The sequence below is a fragment of the Salmo salar genome, chromosome 25 (genome assembly GCF_965601325.2).
Source record: "Salmo salar chromosome 25, fSalSal1, whole genome shotgun sequence".
In the NCBI taxonomy this organism is placed as follows: domain Eukaryota; kingdom Metazoa; phylum Chordata; class Actinopteri; order Salmoniformes; family Salmonidae; genus Salmo; species Salmo salar.
Window position 1 is genome coordinate 29,578,052 of NC_138315.1, and position 27,592 is coordinate 29,605,643.

The window sequence follows — 27,592 nt, forward strand, 5'->3', positions numbered from 1 at the left end:
TGTGTGTGTGTGTGTGTGTGTGTGTGTGTGTGTGTGTGTGTGTGTGTGTGTGTGTGTGTGTGTGTGTGTGTGTGTGTGTGTGTGTGTGTGTGTGTGCGCGTGTGGCCGCCCTATGATGATGAATACCTGGCATATCAAGCTGTTCTGGTCATGTCTTCATGTCTGATTCATTCAGGCAGCTGTGTCTCCAGCAGCACTGATCCATATGTTACTGACTGGGTTTCAACCCTGGTCACCTGCATGCCACAAGACACGGTTTGTCACGCCCATCACACACAGCAGACACATGACACATAGTTCCCCCTGAACAGCTCCTTTATTTCTATCTCCAGTATTATTTACACAATTCAAAAAGAAATATGTGCTAAAGGATTAAAATCACACAATTCTCAAACACACGATAACAAAGACAGATTCATTAAATATAAGAGTGGAGTACTCTGTATACCACTGTATCGTCATTACACTTACTATGAACTCTTTTGGAGAGGGAAATTATTCTCCAAAAGAAGTCTTGTCAAGACAATGATATTCAGAGGAGTTAGTTGGCTAAAGTACACACAGCTCATGGGACCAGGCTAATCAGAAATTGCTTCTCCAAGAGTCTCAGTCTTTCACTGTGAACTGGAACATTATTTATTGTGTGTTCAGCGGTGAGCTCCTCCCAGGCTGACTCTGCATACAGTTAGTCGTATACCCTTTTCACACTACTGAGCCAAACCAAGCTGTACTGGGCTTGCCCAGTTACACATCTCCCATAGTTGCTGGACCCATGTTGGAAAGAATAATGTGAAAAGAAAATATGCTGGCCAGCACAGTACTGTTTGGGTGGACCCTGTAGCGTTAAGCAGACACTGGGTTCTCCAACTCTGGTCCTGGATAGCTGCTGGGTGGGCAGTTGGAGACCCCTGCCTGAGTCTAGAGCTGTGTCTGAAATGGCTCCCTATTCCCCTTATAGCAGGGCTTCAAAAGTATTCCACTATAGAGGGAATAGGGAGCCATTTCAGACTGGCCTTAGTAGTGAGATAGTCATAAAAAGGATTCCCATGTGAAACATCTAATGTAAGGCACTTACAGAGCAGTACAGCATTATATTGTAACATACTATTTTAACATTTCAACAGAGCTAAATGTTCTCATACATTGTTGTATTTTAGACAAGGTCCCCAAGCCCCTCAAATACCCAGCAAACACACAACAGGGGTGATATTTTCTGTCCTCATACCAGCTCTCACACAGCTTCCTCTAACCAGCTTTCACAGAACAACACTACTAGCCTGGTGTTCCAGTCTTTTGGTGCTTTGGCCACCTCCTCTCTGAGTTCCTTCATTGTCACACAAAACATGTATGGCTTGACAATGATAGAGGAGTTGGATACATTTATTATGGGAGAAGGCTAGAAGAGTTGACTACAGCACATACAGTATGAAACCAGACCAGACTAGAAGAGTGGTAGTCAGAGGTGGCAGGTAGCCTAATGGTTAGGAGCATTGGGCCAGTAACTGATTGGTCTCTGGTTCAAATCCCTGAGCTGACTAGGTGAAAAGTCTCTCAATGTGCCCTTGAGCAAGGCACATAACCCTAATTGCTTCTGTAAGTCACTCTAGGTAAGAGCATCTGCTAAATGACTAAAATGTAAGTTGGCTACAGTATGAAACCAGGCTACAAGAGTTGGCTACAGTATGACACCAGGCTAGAAGAGTTGGCTACAGTATGACACCAGGCTAGAAGAGTTGGCTACAGTATGAAACCAGGCTAGAAGAGTTGGCTACAGTATGACACCAGGCTAGAAGAGTTGGCTACAGTATGACACCAGGCTAGAAGAGTTGGCTACAGTATGACACCAGGCTAGAAGAGTTGGCTACAGTATGACACCAGGCTAGAAGAGTTGGCTACAGTATGACACCAGGCTAGAAGAGTTGGCTACAGTATGAAACCAGGCTAGAAGAGTTGGCTACAGTATGACACCAGGCTAGAAGAGTTGGCTACAGTATGACACCAGGCTAGAAGAGTTGGCTACAGTATGACACCAGGCTAGAAGAGTTGGCTACAGTATGACACCAGGCTAGAAGAGTTGGCTACAGTATGACACCAGGCTAGAAGAGTTGGCTACAGCACACACAGTAAGGGCTTGATTCAATCTGTAGTACTGAAGATCAGCAGTATATCATGGATCTTCAGCACTATTAAATCATTGTAAAGAGCCAAACAACGGTAACATTTCAAGTAAAGGATGGTCCATTTTATCCAAAATAATCTGGGAACTGTAGCCCGGTTGCTGTTCAGCCAATTACATGCCACTCCTTGTATTCATTGTCTTTCGGCAATCTTCAAATATGAACATTCTATCATTATGAGCTTGAGAAGATCAGAGGATTTGATCCTGATTCGATAACCGTCACAGTTATCCTCCAATCACAATGTAATTGAAAATCCAGTTCGCATTTTGAACTTTAGGAATGTCAATAAACCAGTCTCTTTGGCAAATGACAGGAGTGGCAAGGAGTGGAATGTTAGCTAAAATGACAGGTACCCAGATGAACTTCCCAGTACTTGTAAACAGAGAAATAGGTCTACATTGTCTCGGTGCTGTTAAGTGGACAGAAAATATCACCCCTTTTTTAACGGATTACAAATGTGATCTTTAGAAGACACTGAGATACTACTGATTGGTCTCACTCTAACGTGGTGCTGAAAGCCATAACCTCCAAACCACTATCTCACAGTTTTACAACTATAATCAGTTTAAGGCCTAAAGATTGGGATGGATCTGTGTATGAGTGTGTGCATGTGTGTGTGTGCGTATGTGCATGTGTGTGTGTGCGTATGTGTTATGGTAAACTGCTGGTCCTGGTTCTTCTCCATTGGAATCTCAGACGATCTAGGAGGATTTAGTCAGCAAGTTGCTGAGAACTGCAACCAGAAAAGGACACGCTGGGTTAACAACGGACAATCACAACACCGGCAGACTAGTGGTTGATGTGTTTGACTTATTAAGATACTACATACCCTGGGGATTCGACTGGGTCTCAGCCTCCTCCTTACGGGCTCTCTCTACATCCCCTGATGGAGAGACAGGGAATTCATTACTATTTCTCTCTTTCCCATCTCAAGAGGTTAAATTTAAAAAAAAGAAGATAGTAAGTGCCTATAAAGTGCCAATTAAAATAACAGGGTTGACAATTGCATCTTAAATCAGCCATAAATCTATTTTTTTGACAGGGGGAAAGGAAGCTTGTTGTGTGCAACAGGGAGTGGGAATTGAATTAAAGTTCACCAACATTTTTAGGGCCCGATTCGATCAGATCTGCTTTAGCCGAAATCCTCATAGCTGATATTTTGACGATGTTGGAGGTGGAACTGCGTTAGCGCTGTGAAATCCACAAGCGTATCCCAGCATTATACCTAAAGCGGACACTGCTATTGGCTGCACGAAGTCGCATTAAAAGAAATCCCATGCAGCCTTGTTTACAAGTTCGAACACTGGAAGGCTGAAAGAAATCCAAATTATTTTGTTTAATGATTTTGAATTTGAGCGTCATTATTTCTATATAGCCTACACTTTCTCGTTCTGAACTTCTAATGCCATTGGGTGGGTGTGGCTTCGAGACTATGATCACAAGAGCAGCTGCTCACCAATTTGACAGCTCCAACGCAGTTCCACCACCAACATCAACAAAACGTCAGCTATGTATGTGGTTGTTGGCTATCGCTTTTACACTATGACTCTTATTGAATCCAGGTCTGAATTGTTAAAACCTTTCTAGCCCGTCTATCTTTGGGTAACAGGGTTGACATGTTATGCTCGACCCGTTCAGTTTTCCACCACATGGCCAAAAAGAGTAGAACCAGCTCACCTGCTTTTACACTATGATTTGACTATTAGATGTAAAAAAATACATAATATCTCTGAATAGTTTCACCATATTAAAAAGAGAGTTCAGTTCATGTAACAGGGTAGACCTTAAAATGAGGGACAGAATAATCTGACTATTAAATGAATCACTAATCACATGACATAAATAATAATCTTCAGAAATGACTCTGTCAAAGCAAAAAAATGACTAGGGCTTTACAATACTGGTGAAAACATTGATAAATGTTGGGATTCAGTGGATTAAATTCTTTCTAGAAGTCACAGAGGGATATGTTAAAATGATGAATTTTGGCACTTAAGCAAGTCTTTATTCATATAGAAAATCAGATTTATTGAATTTTCCATGTGGTCTATATTAACGGGCTCTTCATTTAATAAATATTGCTGCACAATTTTACTTAAAGTGTCAAAGGGACGCAAAAGGTACTCTTTCCGTGGAACGAGCCAGCTACAGCAGCAGACAGTATGTAGTTGATAGAATCTCACCTCCACTGTTCTTAAAACAGAGCTTCTTCTTCTGATAGGCAAAGTATCCACTGGCAGCTCCAACGATCGCCACGCCAATAGCACACAGAATGCCCACCACCGAGCCAGAGCTAGAGCCTATAGAGACAACAGTGGTTATAACACTGCTTATAATGCAGCTTGTTGAAAGGTTATGTTAGGTGGTTATATACAGTATTTTCACAGTAGATATGCAATACTGTATTTCGCAACAAAGATGCAGTGTGATGCTGTTGCATCCATAACCATATGTATATACACTGTTGGGCTCTGCTTGTGTCCAGAGCAGTGGCGTTCCCTATGAAATGTGCTGAGTGTGTGTGACGAGTGTGTGTGAGGTGTGTGTCTGTAACATCAGATACAGCAGAGATTATTCTGAAACATACATCCAATAATTACAATACGTTACCTTCCACACAACTGTCAGCAGATATAGCTATTTGTCAATCTGACTTCTTCCACATAAGACAATGTAACACGACAGAATACTATCACAACCGAGTCAATAAATACAAGAAATAACAACCATAGTTCAAATGAATAGAACCCGCCCCCACGCCCCATCACACTTCACTTGCTAAGTATCACTTCACTGTTCCACTTTCCCCAATACATTAGTGCAATAAACAAGGGATACTTTGAGAGTAAGCTGTGAGGAAGTTTATTTTCTTTTGAATCTCCCAATGCACCTGCAAATCAACCTCTAGATGACTGCATGAATACCACTGTCAAGTAAATACCAAGCAACCACATAGTAGAGATACCACATGTTTCCCAGAGGGTTCTACATAGACCCCAGAAGAGTTCTAACTGGAACCATAAAGGGTTCTACCTGGAACCAAAAAGGGTTCTCTTATGGTGACAGCCGAAGAACCCTGTTGGAACCCTTTTTTCTAAAAGTGTACACACATAAAAATATGTTTATTTATCCAATGTTTTTATTTATATGAGTAATTTATTCATATTAATATTATGTTTTATGTGAAGGGGCAGCAACAAAAACGGCACTGTAGTGTACTTTCAGGTTTAATGTGTTGTGTGTAGACCTACATGGCTTGTATCTGTGTATGGATGAACATAGCTTAATCATTAGGTGGGAAAACTGCCTCTCTGTTCTATTGGACTTTTAATACTAGGGTTCATATAGAGCCTGGAGCTGTATCAGTCACCACCCTGTAATACAGACAGAGAGAGAGAGAGAGAGAGCACTAGACCAAGCCAATGGTCTGAGGCCAAACCACACGACTAACAACATTGGACACTTTATGGAACACAAAGCCTTCACTATCTCATCCTGGAATATCAGAAATACAGACATTGTCATCCTACAAGAAATATGGTATAGAGGAGATGGACCCACTGGTTGCCCTCTAGGTTACAAGAGCTGGTAGTCCCAGCCACCAAACTACCAGGTGTGAAACAGGGAAGGGACTCAGGGGGTATGCTAATTTGGTATAGAGTAGAACTAACTCACTCTATTCAATTAATCAAAACAGGAACACTTTACAATTTCAAAAGGAAATTATCTCAACAGAGAAAAATGTCCTCCTGTGTGCTACCAATATCCCCCAACTAGAATCCTCATACTTTAATGAAGACAGCTTCTCCATCCTGGAGGGGGAAGTCAATCATTTCCAGGCCCAGGGACATGTACTAGTCTGTGCTGACCTAAATGCCAGAACTGGACAAGAACATAACAACCTCAACACATAAGGGACAAACACCTACCTGGAGGTGACAGCATTCCCTCCCCCATATGCCCCCCAAGGCACAACTACGACAACATAACCAACAAAAAAGGGTCACAACTCCTGCAGCTTTGTCGGACGCTGGGTCTGTACATAGTCAATGGTAGGCTTCAAGGGGACTCCTACGGTAGGTACACCTATAGCTCATCTCTTGGCAGTAGTACAGTCGTGGCCAAAAGTTTCGAGAATGACACAAATATTAATTTTCACAGTTTGTATGATGGCAATTTGCATATACTCCAGAATGTTATGAAGAGTGATCAGATGAATTGCAATTAATTGCAAAGTCCCTCGTTGCCATGCAAATGAACTGAATCCCAAAAAAACATTTCCACTGCATTTCAGCCCTGCCACAAAAGGACCAGCTGATATCATGTCAGTGATTCTCTTGTTAACACAGGTGTGAGTGTTGACGAGGACAAGGCTGGAGATCACTCTGTCATGCTGATTGAGTTCGAATAACAGACTGGAAGCTTCAAAAGGAGGGAGGTGCTTGGAATCATTGTTCGTCCTCTGCAAGAAAACGTGCCGTCATCATTGATTTGCACAAAAAGGGCTTCACAGGTAAGGATATTGCTGCCAGTAAGATTGCACCTAAATCAACCATTTATCGGATCATCAAGAACTTCAAGGAGAGCGGTTCAATTGTTGTGAAGAAGGCGTCAGTGCGCCCAAGAAAGTCCAGCAAGTGCCAGGACCATCTCCTAAAGTTGATTCAGCTGCGGGATCGGGGCACCACCAGTACAGAGCTTGCTCAGGAATGGCAGCAGGCAGGTGTGAGTGCATCTGCATGCACAGTGAGGCGAAGACTTTTGGAGAATGGCCTGGTGTCAAGAAGGGCAGCAAAGAAGCCACTTCTCTCCAGGAAAAATATCAAGGACAGACTGATATTCTGCAAAAGGTACAGGGATTGGACTGCTGAGGACTGGGGTAAAGTCATTTTCTCTTATGAATCCCCTTTCCGATTGTTTGGGGCATCTGGAAAAAAGCTTGTCCGGAGAAGACAAGGTGAGCGATACCATCAGTCCTGTGTCATGCCATCAGTAAAGTATCCTGAGACCATTCATGTGTGGGGTTGCTTCTCAGCCAAGGGAGTGGGCTCACTCACAATTTTGCCTAAGAACACAGCCATGAATAAAGAATGGTACCAACACATCCTCCAAGAGTAACTTCTCCCAACCATTCAGGAACAGTTTGGTGACGAACAAAGCCTTTTCCAGCATGATGGAGCACCTTGCCATAAGGCAAAAGTGATAACTAAGTGGCTCGGGGAACAAAACATCGATATTTTGGGTCCATGGCCAGAAAACTCCCCAGACCTTAATCCCATTGAGAACTTGTGGTCAATCCTCAAGAGGTGGACAAACAAAACCCCACAAATTCTGACAAACTCCAAGCATTGATTATGCAAGAATGGGCTGTCATCCGTCAGGATGTGGCCCAGAAGTTAATTGACAGCATGCCAGGGCGGATTGCAGAGGTCTTGAAAAAGAAGGGTCAACACTGCAAATATTGACTCTTTGCATCAACTTCACGCTATTGTCAATAAAAGCCTTTGACACTTATCAAATGCTTGTAATTATACTTCAGAATTCCATAGTAACACCTGGCAAAAATATCTAAAGACCCTGAAGCAGAAAACTTTGTGAAAATGTATATTAGTGTCTGTCACAACGTCCACAGAAGGTGGCGCCTCTCCCCGTTCGGGCGGCGCTCGGCGGTCATCGTTGCCTTTCTACTAGCTGCCATCGATCTCCTTTTCTGTTTCATTTGGTATAGTCTGTTGAGGTTAGCACCTGCTTTGTGTTAATTCATTAGTGGGGTATTTAGTCTGTCTGGTTTTGGTTTGGGTTTGTGAGGGATTATTTTGTGTGGTCTTTTCGTAGGTTGGGGATTTGATTTTCCTCTGCCGTACTGTATTAGGCATTAGGGTTTGCTGGGCTGCGTCCCGACTCATTTTAGGATTCTATCCTTCGTTGGAGTGTTGTACCCCGCCTTGTTTTGCGGCACTTTTTGGACTTGCTCATTAAATGTGTGTTTTCACGTACCTTGGTCTCCTGCGCCTGACTTCACCCCTCCTACATGATAGAATCATTCTGACAGTGTCATTCTCAAAACGTTTGGCCACGACTGTACTGTAGACTACTTTATCACTGACCTCAACCCAGAGTCTCTCAGAGCATTCACAGTCAGCCCACTGACACCCCTGTCAGATCACAGCAAAATCACAGTCTACTTGAACAGAGCAATACTCAATCATGAGGCATCAAAGCCAAAGGAACTGAATAATATTAAGAAATGGTATAGAGGGAAGGAAAGCAGTATGGAAACCTACCAAAAAACAATTAGGCAACAACAAATTCAATCCCTTTTAGACAACTTCCTGGACAAAACATTTCACTGTAATAGTGAAAGTGTAAACTTCACCTAAACAGTATATTTGACCTCTCAGCTTCCCTATCAAATAAAAACATGTCAAGTAAGAAAATTAACAACAATGACAAATGGTTTGAGGAAGAATGCAAAAACCTAAGAAAGAAATTGAGAAACCTATCCAACCAAAAACATAGAGACCCAGAAAACCTGAGCTTACGCCTTCACTATGGTGAATCACTAAAACAATGCAGAAATACACTACAGAAAAGGAAGGAACAGCACGTCAGAAATCAGCTCAATGTAATTGAAGAATCCACAGACTCTAACCACTTCTGGGAAAATTGGAAAACACTAAACAAACAACAACACGAAGAGTTATCTATCCATAATGGACATGTATGGGTAAACCACTTCTCCAATATTTTTGGCCCTATAACAAAGAACAAACATATACATGATAAAATAGAAACCTTAAAATCAACTACTAAAGACTACCAGAACCCACTGGATTCTCAAATTACATTGAATGAACTACAAGACAAAATACAAACCCTCCAACCCAAAAAGGCCTGTGGTGTTGATGGTATCCTAAATGAAATGATAAAATATACAGACCAGAAATTCCAATTGTATATACTTAAACCATGTAACATCATCCTCAGCTCTGGAATCTTCCCCAATATTTGGAATCAAGGACTGATCACCCTAATCCACAAAAGTGGAGACACATTTGACCCCAATAACTACCTATGCGTCAACAGCAACCTTGGGAAAATCCTCTGCATTATCATTAACAGAGGACTCATACATTTCCTCAGTGAAAACAATGTACTGAGCAAATGTCAAATTGGCTTTTTACCAAATTACCATACGACAGACCACGTATTCACCCTGCACACCCTAATTGACAAACAAACAAACCCAAACAAAGACAAAGTCTTCTGATGCTTTGTTGATTTCAAAAAAGCTTTTGACTCAATTTGGCAGGTGGGTCTGCTATACAAATTGATGGAAAGTGGTGTTGGGGGAAAAACATACAACATTAGACAGGGATGCAGCTTAAGCCCCACCCTCTTCAACATATATATCAACTAATTCCCACAAACCCAATTTTGATCAACTCCCATATCTATTGGGTAAAATACAACAGTGTGCCATCACAGTAGCAAGATTTGTGACCTGTTGCCACAAGAAACGGGCAACCAGTGAAGAACAAATACCATTGTAAATACAACCCATATTTATGTTTATTTATTTGCCCTTTTGTATGACATTTGAAATGTCTTTATTCTTTCGGAACTTTTGTGAGTGTGATGTTTACTATAAAAAAAATATTGTTTATTTCACTTTTGTTTATTATCTATTTCACTTGCTTTGGCAATGTAAACATATGTTTCCCATTCCAATAAAGCCCTTAAATTGAAATTGAGAGAGAGAGAGAGAGAGAGAGAGAGAGAGAGAGAGAGAGAGAGAGAGAGAGAGAGAGAGAGAGAGAGAGAGACATATACATCATGGGGCAAAACACCCACAGAAAATCCACAGAAAGAATGTACAAAATGTACAAAGAAATTCCACAAACCATGAATGCAGGGCAGAACTTGGAAGGTTCATGCAAGTACAGATCATTTATGGTCAACAGTCTTTGCCCAAAGAGTGGCACCTTAACAAAATTGGCCCAAATACACAAGATCGACATGAACACAAATAATCTGTCCTCAAGGGCAAAACTTAGACAGCTGGAGGTGAATAATAAGAATGCATACATTGACTATTGGCAAAGAGAGGTTGAAGTTCAGAGAAAGACTTCACTTAAGCAGAATACTTAACCCGTGTAAAAGACCCCAAACAAAGAAAAGCATAAACCAAATACAGAATTAGTGATGATAGCCTGGCAATTGAAACAGGACGCCATCAAAAAACATGGCTGGCCAGAGAGGACTGACTACATACAGTATGTCATAACTGTGGGTCAGGAGAGATAGAAAGTGAAGAACACTTTCTAATCTTCTTTCCCAAATATAGATTACCTAGAGAGTCCTTTTCCCCCAAATTCATAATGAAAATGTCCAAAAATTGGACAGAACAATCAAACAACAATCAAACACTTTCTTTACTTTTGGTGCAAAGGTATGTGGTGATAGAGTTGGCAGCACAATATGTCACAGCTTGCCACAAGTTAAGGGAGGAAACATAAAATGTACTATCTTCTCCATATATTATAATTATAGTATATAGACTATATAAATACCAACAATATTTTTCATTTTTCTCTTATATATATTTTTAATATTATTATTACTTTAATGTTGTTGTTTTTCCATTACATTAATTTGATTCTGAACGTTGACCATTATTACACTTTTATAATAGATATTTATTTGTTTGCTTTATTAAAGTATATGGGTCTTTATATAATGCGTGACATCAGGGTCAAAATAAAAAAAATTTGTTTGATATACATTTAAATATGATTTTCTTGCAGATTCACATTTGTATTTACAGGAGCAAGAGTCTAGATATGCACAATGAGACAGATCGTTGCGACATGGGGCTGTGCATTATCATGCTGAAACATGATGTGATGGCGGCAGATGAATGGCACGACAATGGACCTCAGGATCTCATCACGATAGCTCTGTGCATTCAAATTGCCATCGATAAAATGCAATTTTGTTTGTTGTCTGTAGCTTATGCCTGCCCATACCATAAGCCCACTGCCACCATGGGGCACTCTGTTCACAAAGTTGACATCAGCAAACCCCTTGCCCACACGACGCCATACACGTGGTCTGTGGTTGTGAGGGCGGTTGGACGTACTGCCAAATTCTCTAAAACCACATTGGAGGCGGCTTATGGTAGAAATTAACATTCAGTTCTCTGGCAACAGCTCTGGTGGACATTCCTGTAGTCAGCATGCCAATTGCATTGTGTTGTGTTATAAAACTGCATATTTTTGAGTGGCCTTTTATTATCCCCAGCAATAAGTGCACCTGTGTAATGATCATGCTGTTGAATCAGCTTCTTGATGTGCCACACCTGTCAGGTGGATGGATTATCTTGGCAAAGGAGAAATGCTCATAACAGGAATGTAAACAAATTAGTGCACAACATTTGAGAGAAATAAGCTTTTTGTGTGCATGGAAAATGTCTAGGATATTTTTTTTCAGCTCATGAAACATGGGACCAACACTTTACATGTGGCATTTATATTTTTGTTCAGTATAAATATATTTTTTGTATTAAAGCTACTATTTTGTTTTTAACCTAACCTATAGCCTGACCCATTAACTTATGTATTACTGCCCCCCAGTTGCAAGAAATGACATCCCCCAAAAAACTATACAACACAAATGGCTCCTAGCTTCCCACATTTAGAAAAAAGGTTCCAAAACAGTTCTTTGTCTGTCCCCATAGGAGAACCTTTTTTGGTACCAGAACCCTCTGAGGGTTCTACATGGAAGGGCTCTCCTATGGGGACCGTAAAGAACCCTTTTAGGCTCTAGATATAACTTTTTTTACTAAAAGCGCACGCATGCTTTCTAAAAAAACGAACTGATATAATGTATAAAACTAAAACGAAATAAAAACTAGCAAATCAGATCTGAAAATTAACTGAAACTAAACAGAATTTCAAAAAAAACAAAAAACGAATAGAAATAAAAAAACACAAAACTATAATAACCTTGGCTAACACACACACACACACACACACACACACACACACACACACACACACACACACACACACACACACACACACACACACACACACACACACACACACACACACACACACACACATACGGGCCACACACACCTACACACATGCACGCAGACACACACATTCACACACACAATGGAAATGGAATGTGTGGGAGAGAGACAAGAAGGGACAGTTAAGACACTGAGCCCCGCATATCACAGTATGGAAACTAGAAACTATTCCACAGTATGGAAACTAGAAACTATTCCACAGTATGGAAACTAGAAACTATTCCACAGTATGGAAACTAGAAAGTATTCTACAGTATGGAAACTAGAAACTATTCCACAGTATGGAAACTAGAAAGTATTCTACAGTATGGAAACTAGAAACCATTCCACAGTATGGAAACTATAAACTATTTCACAGTATGGAAACTATAAACTATTTCACAGTATGGAAACTAGAAACTATTCTACAGTATGGAAACTAGAAAGTATTCTACAGTATGGAAACTAGAAACTATTCTACAGTATGGAAACTAGAAACTATTCCACAGTATGGAAACTAGAAACTATTCTACAGTATGGAAACTAGAAAGCATTCTACAGTATGGAAACTATAAACTATTTCACAGTATGGAAACTAGAAACTATTCTACAGTATGGAAACTATAAACTATTTCACAGTATGGAAACTAGAAACTATTCTACAGTATGGAAACTAGAAAGTATTCTACAGTATGGAAACTAGAAACCATTCCACAGTATGGAAACTAGAAACTATTCCACAGTATGGAAACTAGAAAGTATTCTACAGTATGGAAACTATAAACTATTCTACAGTATGGAAACTAGAAACTATTCTACAGTATGGAAACTATAAACTATTCTACAGTATGGAAACTATAAACTATTCTACAGTATGGAAACTAGAAACTATTCTACAGTATGGAAACTAGAAACTATTCTACAGTATGGAAACTAGAAACTATTCCACAGTATGGAAACTAGAAAGTATTCTACAGTATGGAAACTAGAAACTATTCTACAGTATGGAAACTAGAAACTATTTCACAGTATGGAAACTAGAAACCATTCCACAGTATGGAAACTATAAACTATTCTACAGTATGGAAACTATAAACTATTTCACAGTATGGAAACTAGAAACTATTCTACAGTATGGGAACTATAAACTATTCTACAGTATGGAAACTAGAAACTATTCCACAGTATGGAAACTAGAAACTATTCCACAGTATGGAAACTAGAAACTATTCTACAGTATGGAAACTAGAAACTATTCTACAGTATGGAAACTAGAAACTATTCTACAGTATGGAAACTAGAAACTATTCTACAGTATGGAAACTAGAAACTATTTCACAGTATGGAAACTAGAAACTATTCTACAGTATGGAAACTAGAAACTATTCTACAGTATGGAAACTATAAACTATTCTACAGTATGGAAACTATAAACTATTTCACAGTATGGAAACTATAAACTATTTCACAGTATGGAAACTAGAAACTATTCTACAGTATGGAAACTATAAACTATTCCACAGTATGGAAACTATAAACTATTCTACAGTATGGAAACTATAAACTATTCCACAGTATGGAAACTATAAACTATTCTACAGTATGGAAACTAGAAACCATTCCACAGTATGGAAACTAGAAACTATTCCACAGTATGGAAACTAGAAACTATTCTACAGTATGGAAACTAGAAACTATTCCACAGTATGGAAACTATAAACTATTTCACAGTATGGAAACTAGAAACTATTCTACAGTATGGAAACTAGAAACTATTCTACAGTATGGAAACTAGAAACTATTCTACAGTATGGAAACTAGAAACTATTCTACAGTATGGAAACTAGAAACTATTCTACAGTATGGAAACTAGAAACTATTCTACAGTATGGAAACTAGAAAGTATTCTACAGTATGGAAACTAGAAACTATTCTACAGTATGGAAACTAGAAACTATTCTACAGTATGGAAACTAGAAAGTATTCTACAGTATGGAAACTAGAAACTATTCCACAGTATGGAAACTAGAAACTATTCTACAGTATGGAAACTATAAACTATTCTACAGTATGGAAACTATAAACTATTCTACAGTATGGAAACTAGAAAGTATTATACAGTATGGAAACTAGAAACTATTCCACAGTATGGAAACTAGAAACTATTCTACAGTATGGAAACTATAAACTATTCTACAGTATGGAAACCAAACTCTTCCACAGTATGGAAACATCCAGAACACACACAGTGGAGAGAGAGACAGAGAGCGAGGGAGCAGGACTCACCTTGAGTTTCAGCTGTGCCTGATTAGAAGAAATAAAATAAAAGAAACAGACAATTATTCACATAACACACACACAAATAAAACACACGCACATAATATGTCATTAGGGGAAGCAAGGCCTTTACCTTCTGTTTCTGCTGCATGGGCTGGAAAAAGAGAAGGGGGAGGCATTATTCAAACCCAGTCGTTAATCTAGTTGATGCCCTGAAGGTATTTACTGCTATAGAGTTTCTGCTCTAACCGGTCGGAAAGGACAAATCTACATGCAAACACCCACACACACGTACTGTACTTAATCAAATGTATATTTGCATATGGATCATAGTGAATGTGAGTCATTATTGCCTGGAACTCTCTGTAAGCTGCAGCACCTGAAGGCGCTAAGGCCTCTCTGACTCTGCTTCTCATGCATGTTGGAGCATGATAAACCTCCTGCATGTGACTCAATAGTCTATATTAGTCACTTTATTGGTCATAGACCACAATGAGCCCTGAGCAGTTAATATATTGTAAAAGCTGTTTTCTGACTCATCCATAGAGACTCCATATCTAACTGTATATCAGAATGTAATCAATCGGACACAGCGTAATGATGTAGAAATGTTCACATTATTATATCAAGTATCAGTTTCAGTTAACAGCCATTTGTCTGGTTCTATACTGTGCTGGAGCCAAGTCTTCTAGCCCAGTTCCATACCGCATGTGTTGTAGCCACTAGCAGCAGCAGTACACGATACTAACCAACTGAACCCCTGCTGCGGCTCTTCCCTCCCGCAGGTGTGTCTTCGTCATTCTCAGCTATAGCGTCCTCCAGGTCCAAATCTCCCCCTGTTTCAGTTCATTAAAACATTGAGTTTTCATATATCAACAATGTGGTGTCAACTTTAGTGTGGTGTGTAAAGCCAAACAAGCCCTCCCCCCTGAAACACATACACACACATAAAAACACGTGCTTAGTCACACAGGCCGTTGAGACTCTCACCTGTCTTCTCCTCCGTGGGCTCACTCTCTGCTGGTGTTTCATGCTCCGCCTCTGTAAAAGGAAGGACTGAGGAGAGGTGAGACAGGTTTTGTCAGGGGAAAGGGAGGAGAGGTGAGACAGGTGTTGTCAGGGGAAAGGGAGGAGAGGTGAGACAGGTGTTGTCAGAGAAGAGGGAGGGGAGTGGAGACAGGTGTTGTCAGAGAAGAGGGAGGGAAGGTGAGACAGGTGTTGTCAGAGAAGATGAGACAGGTGTTGTCGGGGAAGTGGGAGAAGAGGTGAGACAGGTGTTGTCAGGGAAGAGGGAGGGAAGGTGAGACAGGTGTTACATTTTACATTTTAGTCATTTAGCAGACGCTCTTATCCAGAGCGACTTATAGTAGTGAATGCATACATTTCATACATTTTATTTTCTTCTGTGCTGGCCCCCCGTGGGAACCGAACCCACAACCCTGGCGTTGCAAACACCATGCTCTACCAACTGAGCTACAGGGAAGGCTGTTGATATATTATGTGTTGTCAGGGAAGAGGGAGGAGAGGTGAATATAGGATTACAGGACTAAAGTAGCATTGCACACTGTATAGACATGTAGTATCTGTGACTCCAGGGTTGTAGACCTAGCTGTAAGAGCAGCAGTGGCAGGTGAGCTAGACCTGAAATTAATAAAAACCAGCTCACTAAAGTCTGACATTGGAGCTTCTCAAACACAGTAAAACTGTGTCTCTACTTCTATAGTAAACTAACTTTACTGGTTCATCAGAAAACTGCAGTCTTGTAAATGTAGGGGGGAAAGCAGAAATGTTTGGTACTGACAGTCCGATTTACCAAAGTAAATAAACCATTCTTACCTGGTTCAATAGCTTCAGACAAATCTAGTTCATCTGCAAAAAAAACAGACACATAGAAACAGACATAAACACAGAGAAATATGAGCAGCACCTTCAGGCTGATTTATGACTGTCTGAGAGGACAGAGTTGTTTGTTCAGTTGGAGCAAATGGGGGAAAACTCTTTAAAAAGGAGCAGGTACTACCTGAACTTGTCAAAGAAAGCTATATTTCAGTTTTTCCATTTCAAACGTTTTGTGTTTTTAGGGGCCAAATGAACACCACCCAGATGTCAATGTCTAACTGTAAATATTGGCAGGTGAGAGGTGAGGGTTAAGGGATAAGGGGTGTGAATGTGTTGATGTTGTGTTTTATCTTCATCTTCTTTTCCAACAGTATCACTCACTACTACACAGCCGCTGTAGATTATCATCCATTTCGTCTGATACGTTACAAATGACAATTTGTTGTAGCTAACGTTAGCTAGGTGGCTAGGTGTCTGGTTAAGGTTAGGGGTTAAGGTTAGGGGTTAAGGTTAGGGTTAAGGTTATGGTTAGGAGTTAAGGTTAGGGTTAGGGGAAGGGTTAGCTAACATGCTAAGTAGTGGCAAAGTAGTAAAATATTTGTAAATAGTTGCAAATTAGCTAAAATGCTAAAGTTGTCTGTGATGTTATTCGAACACACAACCTTTGGGTTGCAAGACATTTACGTTATACGCCCACCCATCCTCCCTGACCAACCACCCTCCTTTTGATTTTTTGGCTTAAGTAACCTTCTGTCTTATGTAACCATAACAAACATAACATATCAGACTAATTTGAGCTTCACATATTTACATTTACCATATTACATCTAGTCTGAGGCCAGGGTGGAGAGAGAGGGAGGGGTGTGTGGGTATGTATGTTGTTAGGGGTACATCCAGTACCGATCCATTTGAATTTAATCAGTCAGAGCAGGTATTCCCAAACTGGGGTACGGGGGTACACGCAGTGCCGTCGGGGGGTACGCCAAATAAAAATGTGATTGTGATTTTTCTTTAAAGAAAAATAAATAAATAAAAGTAGTAAGACATGTATAAAAGCAACAGATACCATTAATAAGAAGGGGCTAGAAGTGTCTTATATGGTGAGCTACCAAGTGGCTAGGACAGGCAAGCCCCATACTACAGTGGAAGACTTAATTCTTCCTGCTGCCACGGATGTGGCTGGGACAATGCTGGGGGGAAAGGCCAAAAAAACGATACAGACAACGCCTTCATCAAACAACACTGTTTCACAACGCATCAGTGGCATGGCAGGATGTGTTTTGAAACAATTACTGCTTTGCATACAAGCCAGTGAATTCTATGCGTTACAGCTGGATGAGTCAATAGACGTGGCGGTCCTGGCACAGCTCCTGGTATATGTCCGTTACGTTTATGGGGGTCAATTAAGGAAGACATCCTCTTCTGCAAACCACTGGAAACCAGGACAACAGGAGAGGATATGTTTAAAGTTCTGGAAGAGCTTAGTGACATCAAATGGACTTTGGGGGTCAAGATGTGTTGGTATCTTTAGTGATGGCGCAAAAGCCATGACAGGGAGACATAGTGGAGTGGTAACGCGCATGCAAGCAGTTGCTCCCAACGCCACTTGGGTACACTGCAGAATCCACCGAGAGGCTCTTGCTGCCAAGGGAATGCCTGACAGCTTGAAAGACGTTTTGGACACTACAGTGAAAATGGTTAACTATGTTAAAGCAAGGCCCCTGAACTCTCATGTATTTTCTACATTATGCAATGATATGGGCAGCGACCATGTAACGCTTTTACAACATACAGAAGTGGGCTGGTTATCAAGGGGCAAAGTATTGAAAAGTTTTTTTTAAACGAGCTTAAAGTTTTCTTTACTGACCATAATTTTCACTTGTCTGACCGCTTGCATGATGATGACTTTCTCACACGACTGGCCTATCTGGGTGATGTTTTTTCTCGCCTGAATGATCTGAATCTAGGATTACAGGGACTCTCCGCAACTATATTCAATGTGCGGGACAAAATTGAGGCTATGATTAAAAAGTTGGACTCTTTTCTGTCTGCATTAACAAGGACAACACACAGGTCTTTCCATCAATGTATGATATTTTGCGTGCAAATGAACTCGGACAATGTCAAATGTGAGTTGGGTGCACAATTACGCAAGTACAATCCCGAAACGGACGACACAAACAACTGGATTAATTATCCCTTTCATGCCCTGCCTCCAGTCCACTTACCGATATCTGAACAAGAGAACCTCATCGAAATTGTAACAAGTGGTTCTGTGAAAATTGAATTTAATCAGAAGCCACTGCCAGATTTCTGGATAGGGCTGTGCTCAGAGTTTCTTGCCTTAGCAAATCGCGCTGTTAAGACACTGATGCCCTTTGCAACCACGTACCTATGTGAGAGTGGATTCTCAGCCCTCACTAGCTTGAAAAGTAAATACAGGCACTGACTGCATGTGAAAATGATTTAAACTGAGACTCTCTCCAATACAACCTAACATTGCAGAGTTATGTGCATCCTTTCAAGCACACCCTTCCCATTAACCTGTGGTGAGTTATTCACCATTTTTGATGAACAAATAAGGTTCTATATGTAAGGTGGCTAAATAAAGACCAAAATGATTGATTATTATATTATTTGTGCCCTGGTCCTATAAGAGCTCTTTGTCACTTCCTACGAGCCGAGTTGTGACAAAAACTCACACTCATTCTTATGTTTAATAAATGTATCGTATCGTGTGTGTGTGTGGCAGGCTTACAATTATGGCAAAAAACAACATTTGAGAGTGTGCTGACCCTGGTGCTGGAGGGGGTACACAGATGGAGGTTGAATGTTTGAAGGGGTATAGGACTATAAAAAGTTTGGGAACCAATGCGATACAGGATAGTGCCTTGAGGTCTACACACTGGCAGAATCACAGTGTTAAAGTGTTTGGATTTACAGTTTAAGACTGCTTTCAGAACACTTTCTCTAGCCTTGCATTCCAGCACACATTCTAAAATTCTTCTGTGTCTTCTGTCTGTCTAGAATAGAACTTATACAGTGTCCTACGAGAAGTTCATCGGCTAGAATGTCAGAATATGTTACTGTGGCTGGCTGTTGACTCTGTGTTGATCAGATTCATCAGAAGGCCAACTAAATTGTACTTGACCCTCCCCACCCACTTCACCTGTAACTCCATCCCCTCCAATTCAGATTTCAAAAAAGTAAGGACAAACGGATCCAAGAACTCAAACCCAACGCTATACAGCTAAATGAATTGAAACTGGTCCTATACACTTGTATGCAAAGATTATGAATGTACTGTAGGCATATGGGGTGTTTGACCTGCTGTGTGTGCATGTGTGTGCGTGTGTCTGGCTCACCTGGTTCAGCCTCAGCTTCAGGGGCTGCCTCTGCTTCTACTGCTGGTTCGTCTACTACTTCTGCATCCTCTTCCTCTGTGGCCGGAGCCTCCTCTTCCTCTGTGGCTGGAGCCTCCTCTTCTGCCAGAGCCTCCTCAACTGTCGGAGCCGTTTCCTCTGTGGCTGGAACTTCCTCCTCCTCTGCAGCCTCCTCCTCTTCTTCTGCCGGAGCTTCTTCTTCTGCAGGGGCCTCCTCAGCTACCAGGGACTCCTCGGCAGCTACTTCTTCTGCAGGGGCCTCCTCAGCTACCAGGGCCTCCTCGGCAGCTACTTCTTCTGCAGGGGCCTCAGGCTCTGCTGCTTCTGCCTCTGGTTCCTTCGCTTCTGGCTCAGTAGCAGGGTCTTCTGGAGAGAGGAACAGACTTGTCCTTTAGGCAGCAGCAGTGTACCCCATCACATTTTACGACATCACAGATAAATATGATAGGTCTACTCTAATGAGCGTGTGTGTGTTGCAGTCAGAGGCGGCTGTGACATTCCACAATTGTATGTAAGGTGCAGCAGTGTGCCAGAGAGTGTAACAGCGAAACAGCAGACAACCTTCTCACTTCAACCCTCTTATTTCTCTAAACCAGGCATGGCCAGCTGGTCCAGGAGGGACACAGAGTATGCAGACTTTTGTTCAAGCCCTGCTTCTGATCCACCTCCTGATTCAACTGGTCTACACTGAATAGCTGATCAGTTGAAGGTGTTCAAGCTGGGTTGGAACAAAAGCCTGCACACTCTGCAGCCCTCAGAGACTGGAGTTACCCTTCCCTGTTCTAGAGAACAGAATCAATAGTCAAACACAATCCAACATCAACAATGACCAAGACAGACAGACTGGCTTGTCATCTTATGTGTGTACGGTACTGTATGTGAGAGTTTCGTCAGGAAACGAAAGACAGGGACTTTAGACTACTGTACCTTAAACATACTGTACATACGTGTGTGTAGGGGAACCACAAAAATGATACAATGTGTTGCTGTTCTCATGTGATATTAGACATTTTCTAAAGCTGTATGACTCATGTACTTGAGAGACCCTATCCTGAGACTGACGCAGTGCCAATGCCTTTCCTCTAGTCCCATGTGTGTGTATATATGACATGCCAGAGACGCAGCCTTCCTTCTATGGTATGTTCTGTGTGTGTGTGTGTGTGTGTGTGTGTGTGTGTGTGTGTGTGTGTGTGTGTGTGTGTGTGTGTGTGTGTGTGTGTGTGTGTGTGTGTGTGTGTGTGTGTGTGTGTGTGTGTGTGTGTCTCTCTCTCTGTGTGTGTGTGTGTGTGTGTGTGTGTGTGTGTGTGTGTGTGTGTGTGTGTGTGTGTGTGTGTGTGTGTGTGTGTGTGTGTGTGTGTGTGTGTGTGTGTGTCTGTGTGTGTGTCTCTCTCTCGTGTGTGTGTGTTGTGTGTGTGTGTGTGTGTGTGTGTGTGTGTGTGTGTGTGTGTGTGTGTGTGTGTGTGTGTGTGTGTGTGTGTGTGTGTGTGTGTGTGTGTGTGTGAGTGTCTGTATCTTTAATAGAGACAGCTTCCCCCCTATATTACGTGTGTGTGTTAACAGGAAGTTTGGAACAGAAGGGAGGGAAGAGAACATAATGTTCATATTTGGGAGTTCCGCAATATTACAGCGCGAGGGCTGGGTCTCATCAGTTGGAACGATAGATGAGGCACGCATACCCCACACAAACACGCACTTAAACTCCCTTACACACAGTGCTATAATAAAAACAGGGCAAACTGCAACTCAAGGAAAGTTTTACTACAGAAAAGAGAAAATCACGACATGGGCAGCTCCAACATCACACACACAGCGCAGCCCGGGCATAATGCTAAAAACCTGAAACATTTTAAAACACTGGGACGCTTATAATGTCAGGGAATCTATACTGTACAGTACACTACGCTTTGAGTGATGGTTAAGGGGGGGGGTGTGTGTGTGTGTGTGTGTGTGTGTGTGTGTGTGTGTGTGTGTGTGTGTGTGTGTGTGTGTGTGTGTGTGTGTGTGTGTGTGTGTGTGTGTGTGCCTGTGTGCGTGGGTAACCTTGCCCTCTCTGGTAACAGCAGATAGCCAGTACAATGTGAGGTGGTTGACAGGTGATATGTTCCAGTTAGTTAGAACATTGTGTTCTCAGGTATTTCTATTGTGTGGTGGCGTGGAGGGACCCTGTTGTTGTTTTCCCTGTTTCAGCTGGCCCTGTGGAATAAATGCACTACTTTTGGCCACACAGAACCCAATGGACAAAAGTATAGGTCACTGTGGGGAATAGGCTGCCATTTCAGATGTACCCGTTTTTTTTTGTATCTGGAGGGTCACAGTAGAATCCAGGTGGCTCACAGCAGAGAACCACTGATCTAGAACATTCTACGGAACCACTGATCTAGAACATATACTGCTGCTCCTGTCTCTACATGTAGACCTGGTCTGGCTCTGAGCTGGGTGTAAGGCCATGTCCAAAAACTGTACTTGCGTTCTAAATATTAGCCATTTTGGGAATGCGAAAATAGAACGTTTATAGGATGTTTTTTTTATTTTATTGAGTATGCTTTAAATGCAATGATGTCATACTAATTTCAGCCGTCATCTAGTACAATTCTCTGCACGCAATTGAAGAAGAGAATCGCCTTTTCAGACCCATGTGTGTTTGACAACAACTGATAATCAAAGAACGGGACGGAATGTAGAAAAATGAACGAATGGCAGGAAACAACAAAATTGTGCATTAGATGTCACATTCTCAGTAGGATGAGCCTAGTGTGCTGTTATTAGATGTCACATTCTCAGTAGGATGAGCCTAGTGTGCTGTTATTAGATGTCACATTCTCAGTAGGATGAGCCTAGTGTGCTGTTATTAGATGTCACATTCTCAGTAGGATGAGCCTAGTGTGCTGTTATTAGATGTCACATTCTCAGTAGGATGAGCCTAGTGTGCTGTTATTAGATGTCACATTCTCAGTAGGATGAGCCTAGTGTGCTGTTATTAGATGTCACATTCTCAGTAGGATGAGCCTAGTGTGCTGTTATTAGATGTCACATTCTCAGTAGGATGAGCCTAGTGTGCTGTTATTAGATGTCACATTCTCAGTAGGATGAGCCTAGTGTGCTGTTATTAGATGTCACATTCTCAGTAGGATGAGCCTAGTGTGCTGTTATTAGATGTCACATTCTCAGTAGGATGAGCCTAGTGTGCTGTTATTTGTTTCTTACTGAATTCGTTTTTTCTAAACAGTACGTTCTAAAGAGTATGCAGGACGATTAGTACACTGTATGTCGTTTTCGTAAGTAGTAGGCAAGACAGATTTCGGGCAAGGCCACTAAGTCATCTGGTCTGTCTCTGAGCTGTGTGTGTGTGCATTTATGTGTGTTGTTTAATCTGTGTTTGCATTTGAAAGGTGTAAACACACATACAGTGGGGGATCCTCTCTCTCTCTCACACACACTCACTCACTCACTCACTCACCCACCCACCCACCCACCCACCCACCCACCCACCCACTCACACATAACCCTAGGGGAATGAGAGAGGCTGAGACTGGTTCTGAGTGTAGGGTGTAGTCTGCAGCTGGGCTGGATTGGGTTACTGAGGCAGCGCCCAGCCCTTTAGTATTGCCATACACACACACACACACACACACACACACACACACACACACACACACACACACACACACACACACACACACACACACACACACACACACACACACACACACACACACACACACTCATCTCATGTGTGATATACAGTAAAGCTGTGTTCCAGCAATATGTGGCACACTGAGATGTGAAGTATAATGTGAAGTTTTCATTAATGAACTGGCTTCAGATCAGAGTCTCCTGAGGGGAGGGAGGTGTGGCAGCCAGGACTCAGACTCTCTCTGTGGAAAACAAAAACTATTATTTCACGACATTAACCAACATGACTTAGGCCAGATGAGACTGTAATAACTCTTATATCACATTAATACCAGGTCACAATCATTCTTAAAGCCAGATGCCTGTAGCCCTGCTAGTTGTGAAATAGAGATTGGTCAAAGGACAACACACAGGCCTACTGGTACGGGATATATGGGTACAGGGGTAGAGGGAGACAGACAGAGAGAAAAGAGAGAGTGGGGGGAAGAGAGAGAAAATGTGTGAAATAGAGGAAGAGTGACAGAACATGGACACGTGTTTGGTATCTCAGATTGTTCTGTCAATTCTCACATAGAAACTTAATTGGGAGGAAGGATGTTTGACATGCTTTTTACATTTGTATCACAAACCATTTTCTAGACAACCATGATGAAAGTGGCCATTTTAGGCCCTTTTAGACCTATACATGACTCCTGTAAGACTATGGTCCTTGCACTATATATGGTACAGACAGCATCTTGGTGTCATTATACTCCTTATGGTGTTCTCTCAAATATGGAGTGTATCTAGATTCTGAAATATACATTTTCACATTATTTTATTCAACACAAAAAAATATGAATATCAATGATTTTGATTTTGCTTATAACAATATACTCTTCAAACACGTCACATTTCCAGAGTGGGCTCTCTGCTATTTTAATTGATATGGCCCATTTTATACAGAGAAATTGACATTATAGGCAGTGGTGGAAAAAGTAATACATCCTCATACTTGAGTTAAAGTAAAGATACCTTAATAATAGAAAATGACTCAAGTAAAAGTGAATGTCACCCAGTAAAATACAACTTGAGTAAAAGTCTAAAAGTATTTGGTTTTAAATATACTTAAATATCAAAAATAAAAGTAAAAGTCAAATCATTTAAAATTCCTTATATTAAGCAAACCAGACGACACAATTTTCTTGTTTTTTTTTGTTATTTACGGATAGCCAGGGTCACACTCAAACATTCAGATATCATTTAAAAACAAAGCATTTGTGTTTAGTGAGTCTGCCAGATCAGAGGCAGTAGGGATGACCAGGGATGTTCCCTTGATAAGTGTGTGAATTGGGCCATTTTCTGTCCTGCAAAGCATTCAAAATGTAACAAGTATTTTGGGTGTCACGGAAAATGCATAGAGTAAAAAGCACAGAATTTTCTGTAGGAATGTAGTGAAGTAAAAGTATAAAGTTGTCAAAAATATAAATAGTAAAGTACAGATACCCCAAAAAACGACAGCACACTAGGCTCATCCTACTGAGAATGTGACATCTAATAACAGCACACTAGGCTCATCCTACTGAGAATGTGACATCTAATGCACAATTATGTTGTTTCCTGCCATTCGTTCATTTTTCTACATTCCGTCCCATTCTTTGATTATCAGTTGTTGTCAAAGTAGTCCTCTAAAGTATTTGTACTTAAATACTTTGCACCACTGATTATAAACCATTAATCAATCACAGCACTCCTTTAGGATTTCACATTCAGCAAGTCAGCGGCAGAGAGGGAGTTTCCTTTCAATCCATTTTCCCATTCACTGTATTGGTGGTGCTCATAAAATGTATCATACCTTCAGAATTAGCAGAGAGCCCACTGGAAATGTGATATACTTGTAGAGTATATTGTTCCAAACAATATGCCTTCAAATTAACTAAATCAAAAAGGGTCATTTTGAGATATTAATATTAATATGTTTCATGTTGAATAAATGAATGTGAAAATTTTTATTTCAGGATCAAGACACTCCATATTTTAAAGCACACTATAAGGAGTATAATGACACCAAGAGGTTGTCTGTATCATGTACGGTTCACAGATCATAGGGTCTTACAGGAGGTACGTATAAGTCTAAAAAGGGCCTAAAATGGCCACTTTCATCATGATTAAAAATAATAATAATAATGGTTTGTGATACAAATGTAAAAAGCATTTCAAATATCCTTCATCCCAATGTTTCCATGTGAGAATTGCTAGAACAATCTAAGATACCAAAAATATCTTCAGATTCTGCTGGCATGGAATCACCCTACAGGAGTAGAGAGAAAGAAAAAAAGGAAGAAGGAAGAAAGAAACAGAATATGGACACAGACAGAGACAGAAAGGGATCGATCACATTGTCCACAACCCACATGATTACATGTCCAGTAGGACACAACCTATAGGACACTCAATGAAATGAATTTTATAAAGCCCTTTTTACATCAGCAGTTGTCACAAAATGCTTTATTAAACACATTTTTACCAGTGTACACACATTATAGAGAAATGCAGTAAGACTATACTGTACATGCGGTAGGCCACACCTTAAAGGACTATGGAGCTTTGGGCCAGCAACTAAAAGGTTGTTGGATCGAATCCCCGAGCTGACAAGGTAAAAATCTGTCGTTCTGCCCCGGAGCAAGGCAGTTAACCCACTGTTCCCCGTGCCTGAGGATGTGGATGTCGATTAAGGCAGCCCTCCGCACCTCTCTGATTCAGAGGGGTTGGTTTAAATGCGGAAGACACGTTTCAGTTGAATACATTCAGTTGTACAACTGACTAGCTATCCCCTTTCCCTTTCCCTTATATACATACAGTATAATGCATATCTACACACCAACATCATATCAGGCTGAATAAATGATGCTATCTGGCACATAGCCAACAGCGTGTATTTATAATGATACATCAGAGCAGGTTTATCAACATTATTTTTGTTCTGCATATCAGCCTCAGGTAGAGATAGACAGAAAAAGATTGAGGATGTATGTCACAGAAGTAGTGGGTGTAAAAGGTGTGAGTACTTGACTTACTTGTCTAAGTAGAAACAGAAACATAAAGCACCATAAAATGAGTTGTAAAAGTTCTTACCAAAGTACATTAGTGGATGTAAAAGTTCTTACCAAAGTACATTAGTGGATGTAAAAGTTCTTACCAAAGTACATTAGTGGATGTAAAAGTTCTTACCAAAGTACATTAGTGGATACAAAAGTTCTTACCAAAGTACATTAGTGGATATAAAAGTTCTTACCAAAGTACATTAGTGGATATAAAAGTTCTTACCTTGTGTCTTGGCTCCAATCACCAAACTGCCCAGCAGGAGAATCCACAGGTATGACATCATGGGAACACAGTGTGCTGAATTACAAAGCTGGACTTTTAGACTTCTCTGTTGAATAGTGAAAATAATACAAGTAGTAATGATTATGTTTCTGGTAATGTAGACTGGGTATGTGTGTGATCTGATTATAGTTTCATGGCTATGTGTGTGATCTGATTATAGTTTCATGTTGCCTCTGCTGCAGCTCCAATCTTCTTACACCTTCTTTTTCTCCGCATCAAACCAACTTTAACGGGCGTGTCTTTGTCCCAGCCACACCCCAGACAAACTGTATTGTTCCATCAGACACCGTGCGCTGTAAACACGTGCCTGGCATCGAAGGCGATGCGTACATTTCTAGGGGAATGGAAGGTGATTGACTAATTGAAAATCTGTTTTCATAAGCCTGCACTAACCATAGTATGGATTGAAATCTTTATACGATGTCATGTTATTTGTGTGTAGAGATATGACATTGTGGCCCTTGTGGAAGAAAGTACTATCGAACTGTAACAGTACAGTGCCTTTTGAGAAAAGTACAGACAATATGACGCTGATCCATAGACACAGGACAGATACTCGCAGACAAACCTGTAGTTTAGTGGCCCAACTCTACGTAGCATACCTGTGTAGTGACGATACCTATATGAGAGTGAGACCAGCGCAACCGGATGGTCTATTGTCGCCATCTAGTAATTCATAATGGTACTGAGATGAATTAATACGCTGAATTGGTGCGTGCTCTTATAATATGGTCATGAACGAAGCCCAAACATTTTCCCACTGAATTCGGTTACGACGCCGAACTGCTGTCAGGTCAAGACCTTGGTGAGGACGGCAAGCACACAGATGAGCTCCC

General features: G+C 41.0%; 1 protein-coding gene across 3 annotated transcripts; it reads right to left on the reverse strand.

Moving 5' to 3' along the window:
- Positions 1-297: 297 nt before the first annotated feature.
- Positions 298-26,989, reverse strand: LOC106586507 (uncharacterized). Of its 3 annotated transcripts, XM_082969091.1 has the most exons (11): positions 26,697-26,989; positions 20,017-20,123; positions 19,740-19,968; positions 16,372-16,404; positions 15,526-15,591; positions 15,285-15,371; positions 14,669-14,689; positions 14,545-14,562; positions 4,364-4,480; positions 3,010-3,063; positions 298-2,913 (listed from the first exon to the last, which is right to left on the reverse strand). In XM_082969091.1, exons 1-11 carry the CDS (start codon positions 26,755-26,757, stop codon positions 2,882-2,884), a joined length of 825 nt encoding a protein of 274 aa, XP_082825217.1. In that variant the 5' UTR covers positions 26,758-26,989; the 3' UTR covers positions 298-2,881. The 3 variants fall into 3 exon arrangements, with proteins under 3 accessions (XP_082825217.1, XP_045563313.2, XP_014029367.3); XM_045707357.2 differs by having other exon boundaries at positions 15,526-15,576; positions 19,740-20,123; XM_014173892.3 differs by having other exon boundaries at positions 19,740-20,123.
- Positions 26,990-27,592: the final 603 nt, after the last annotated feature.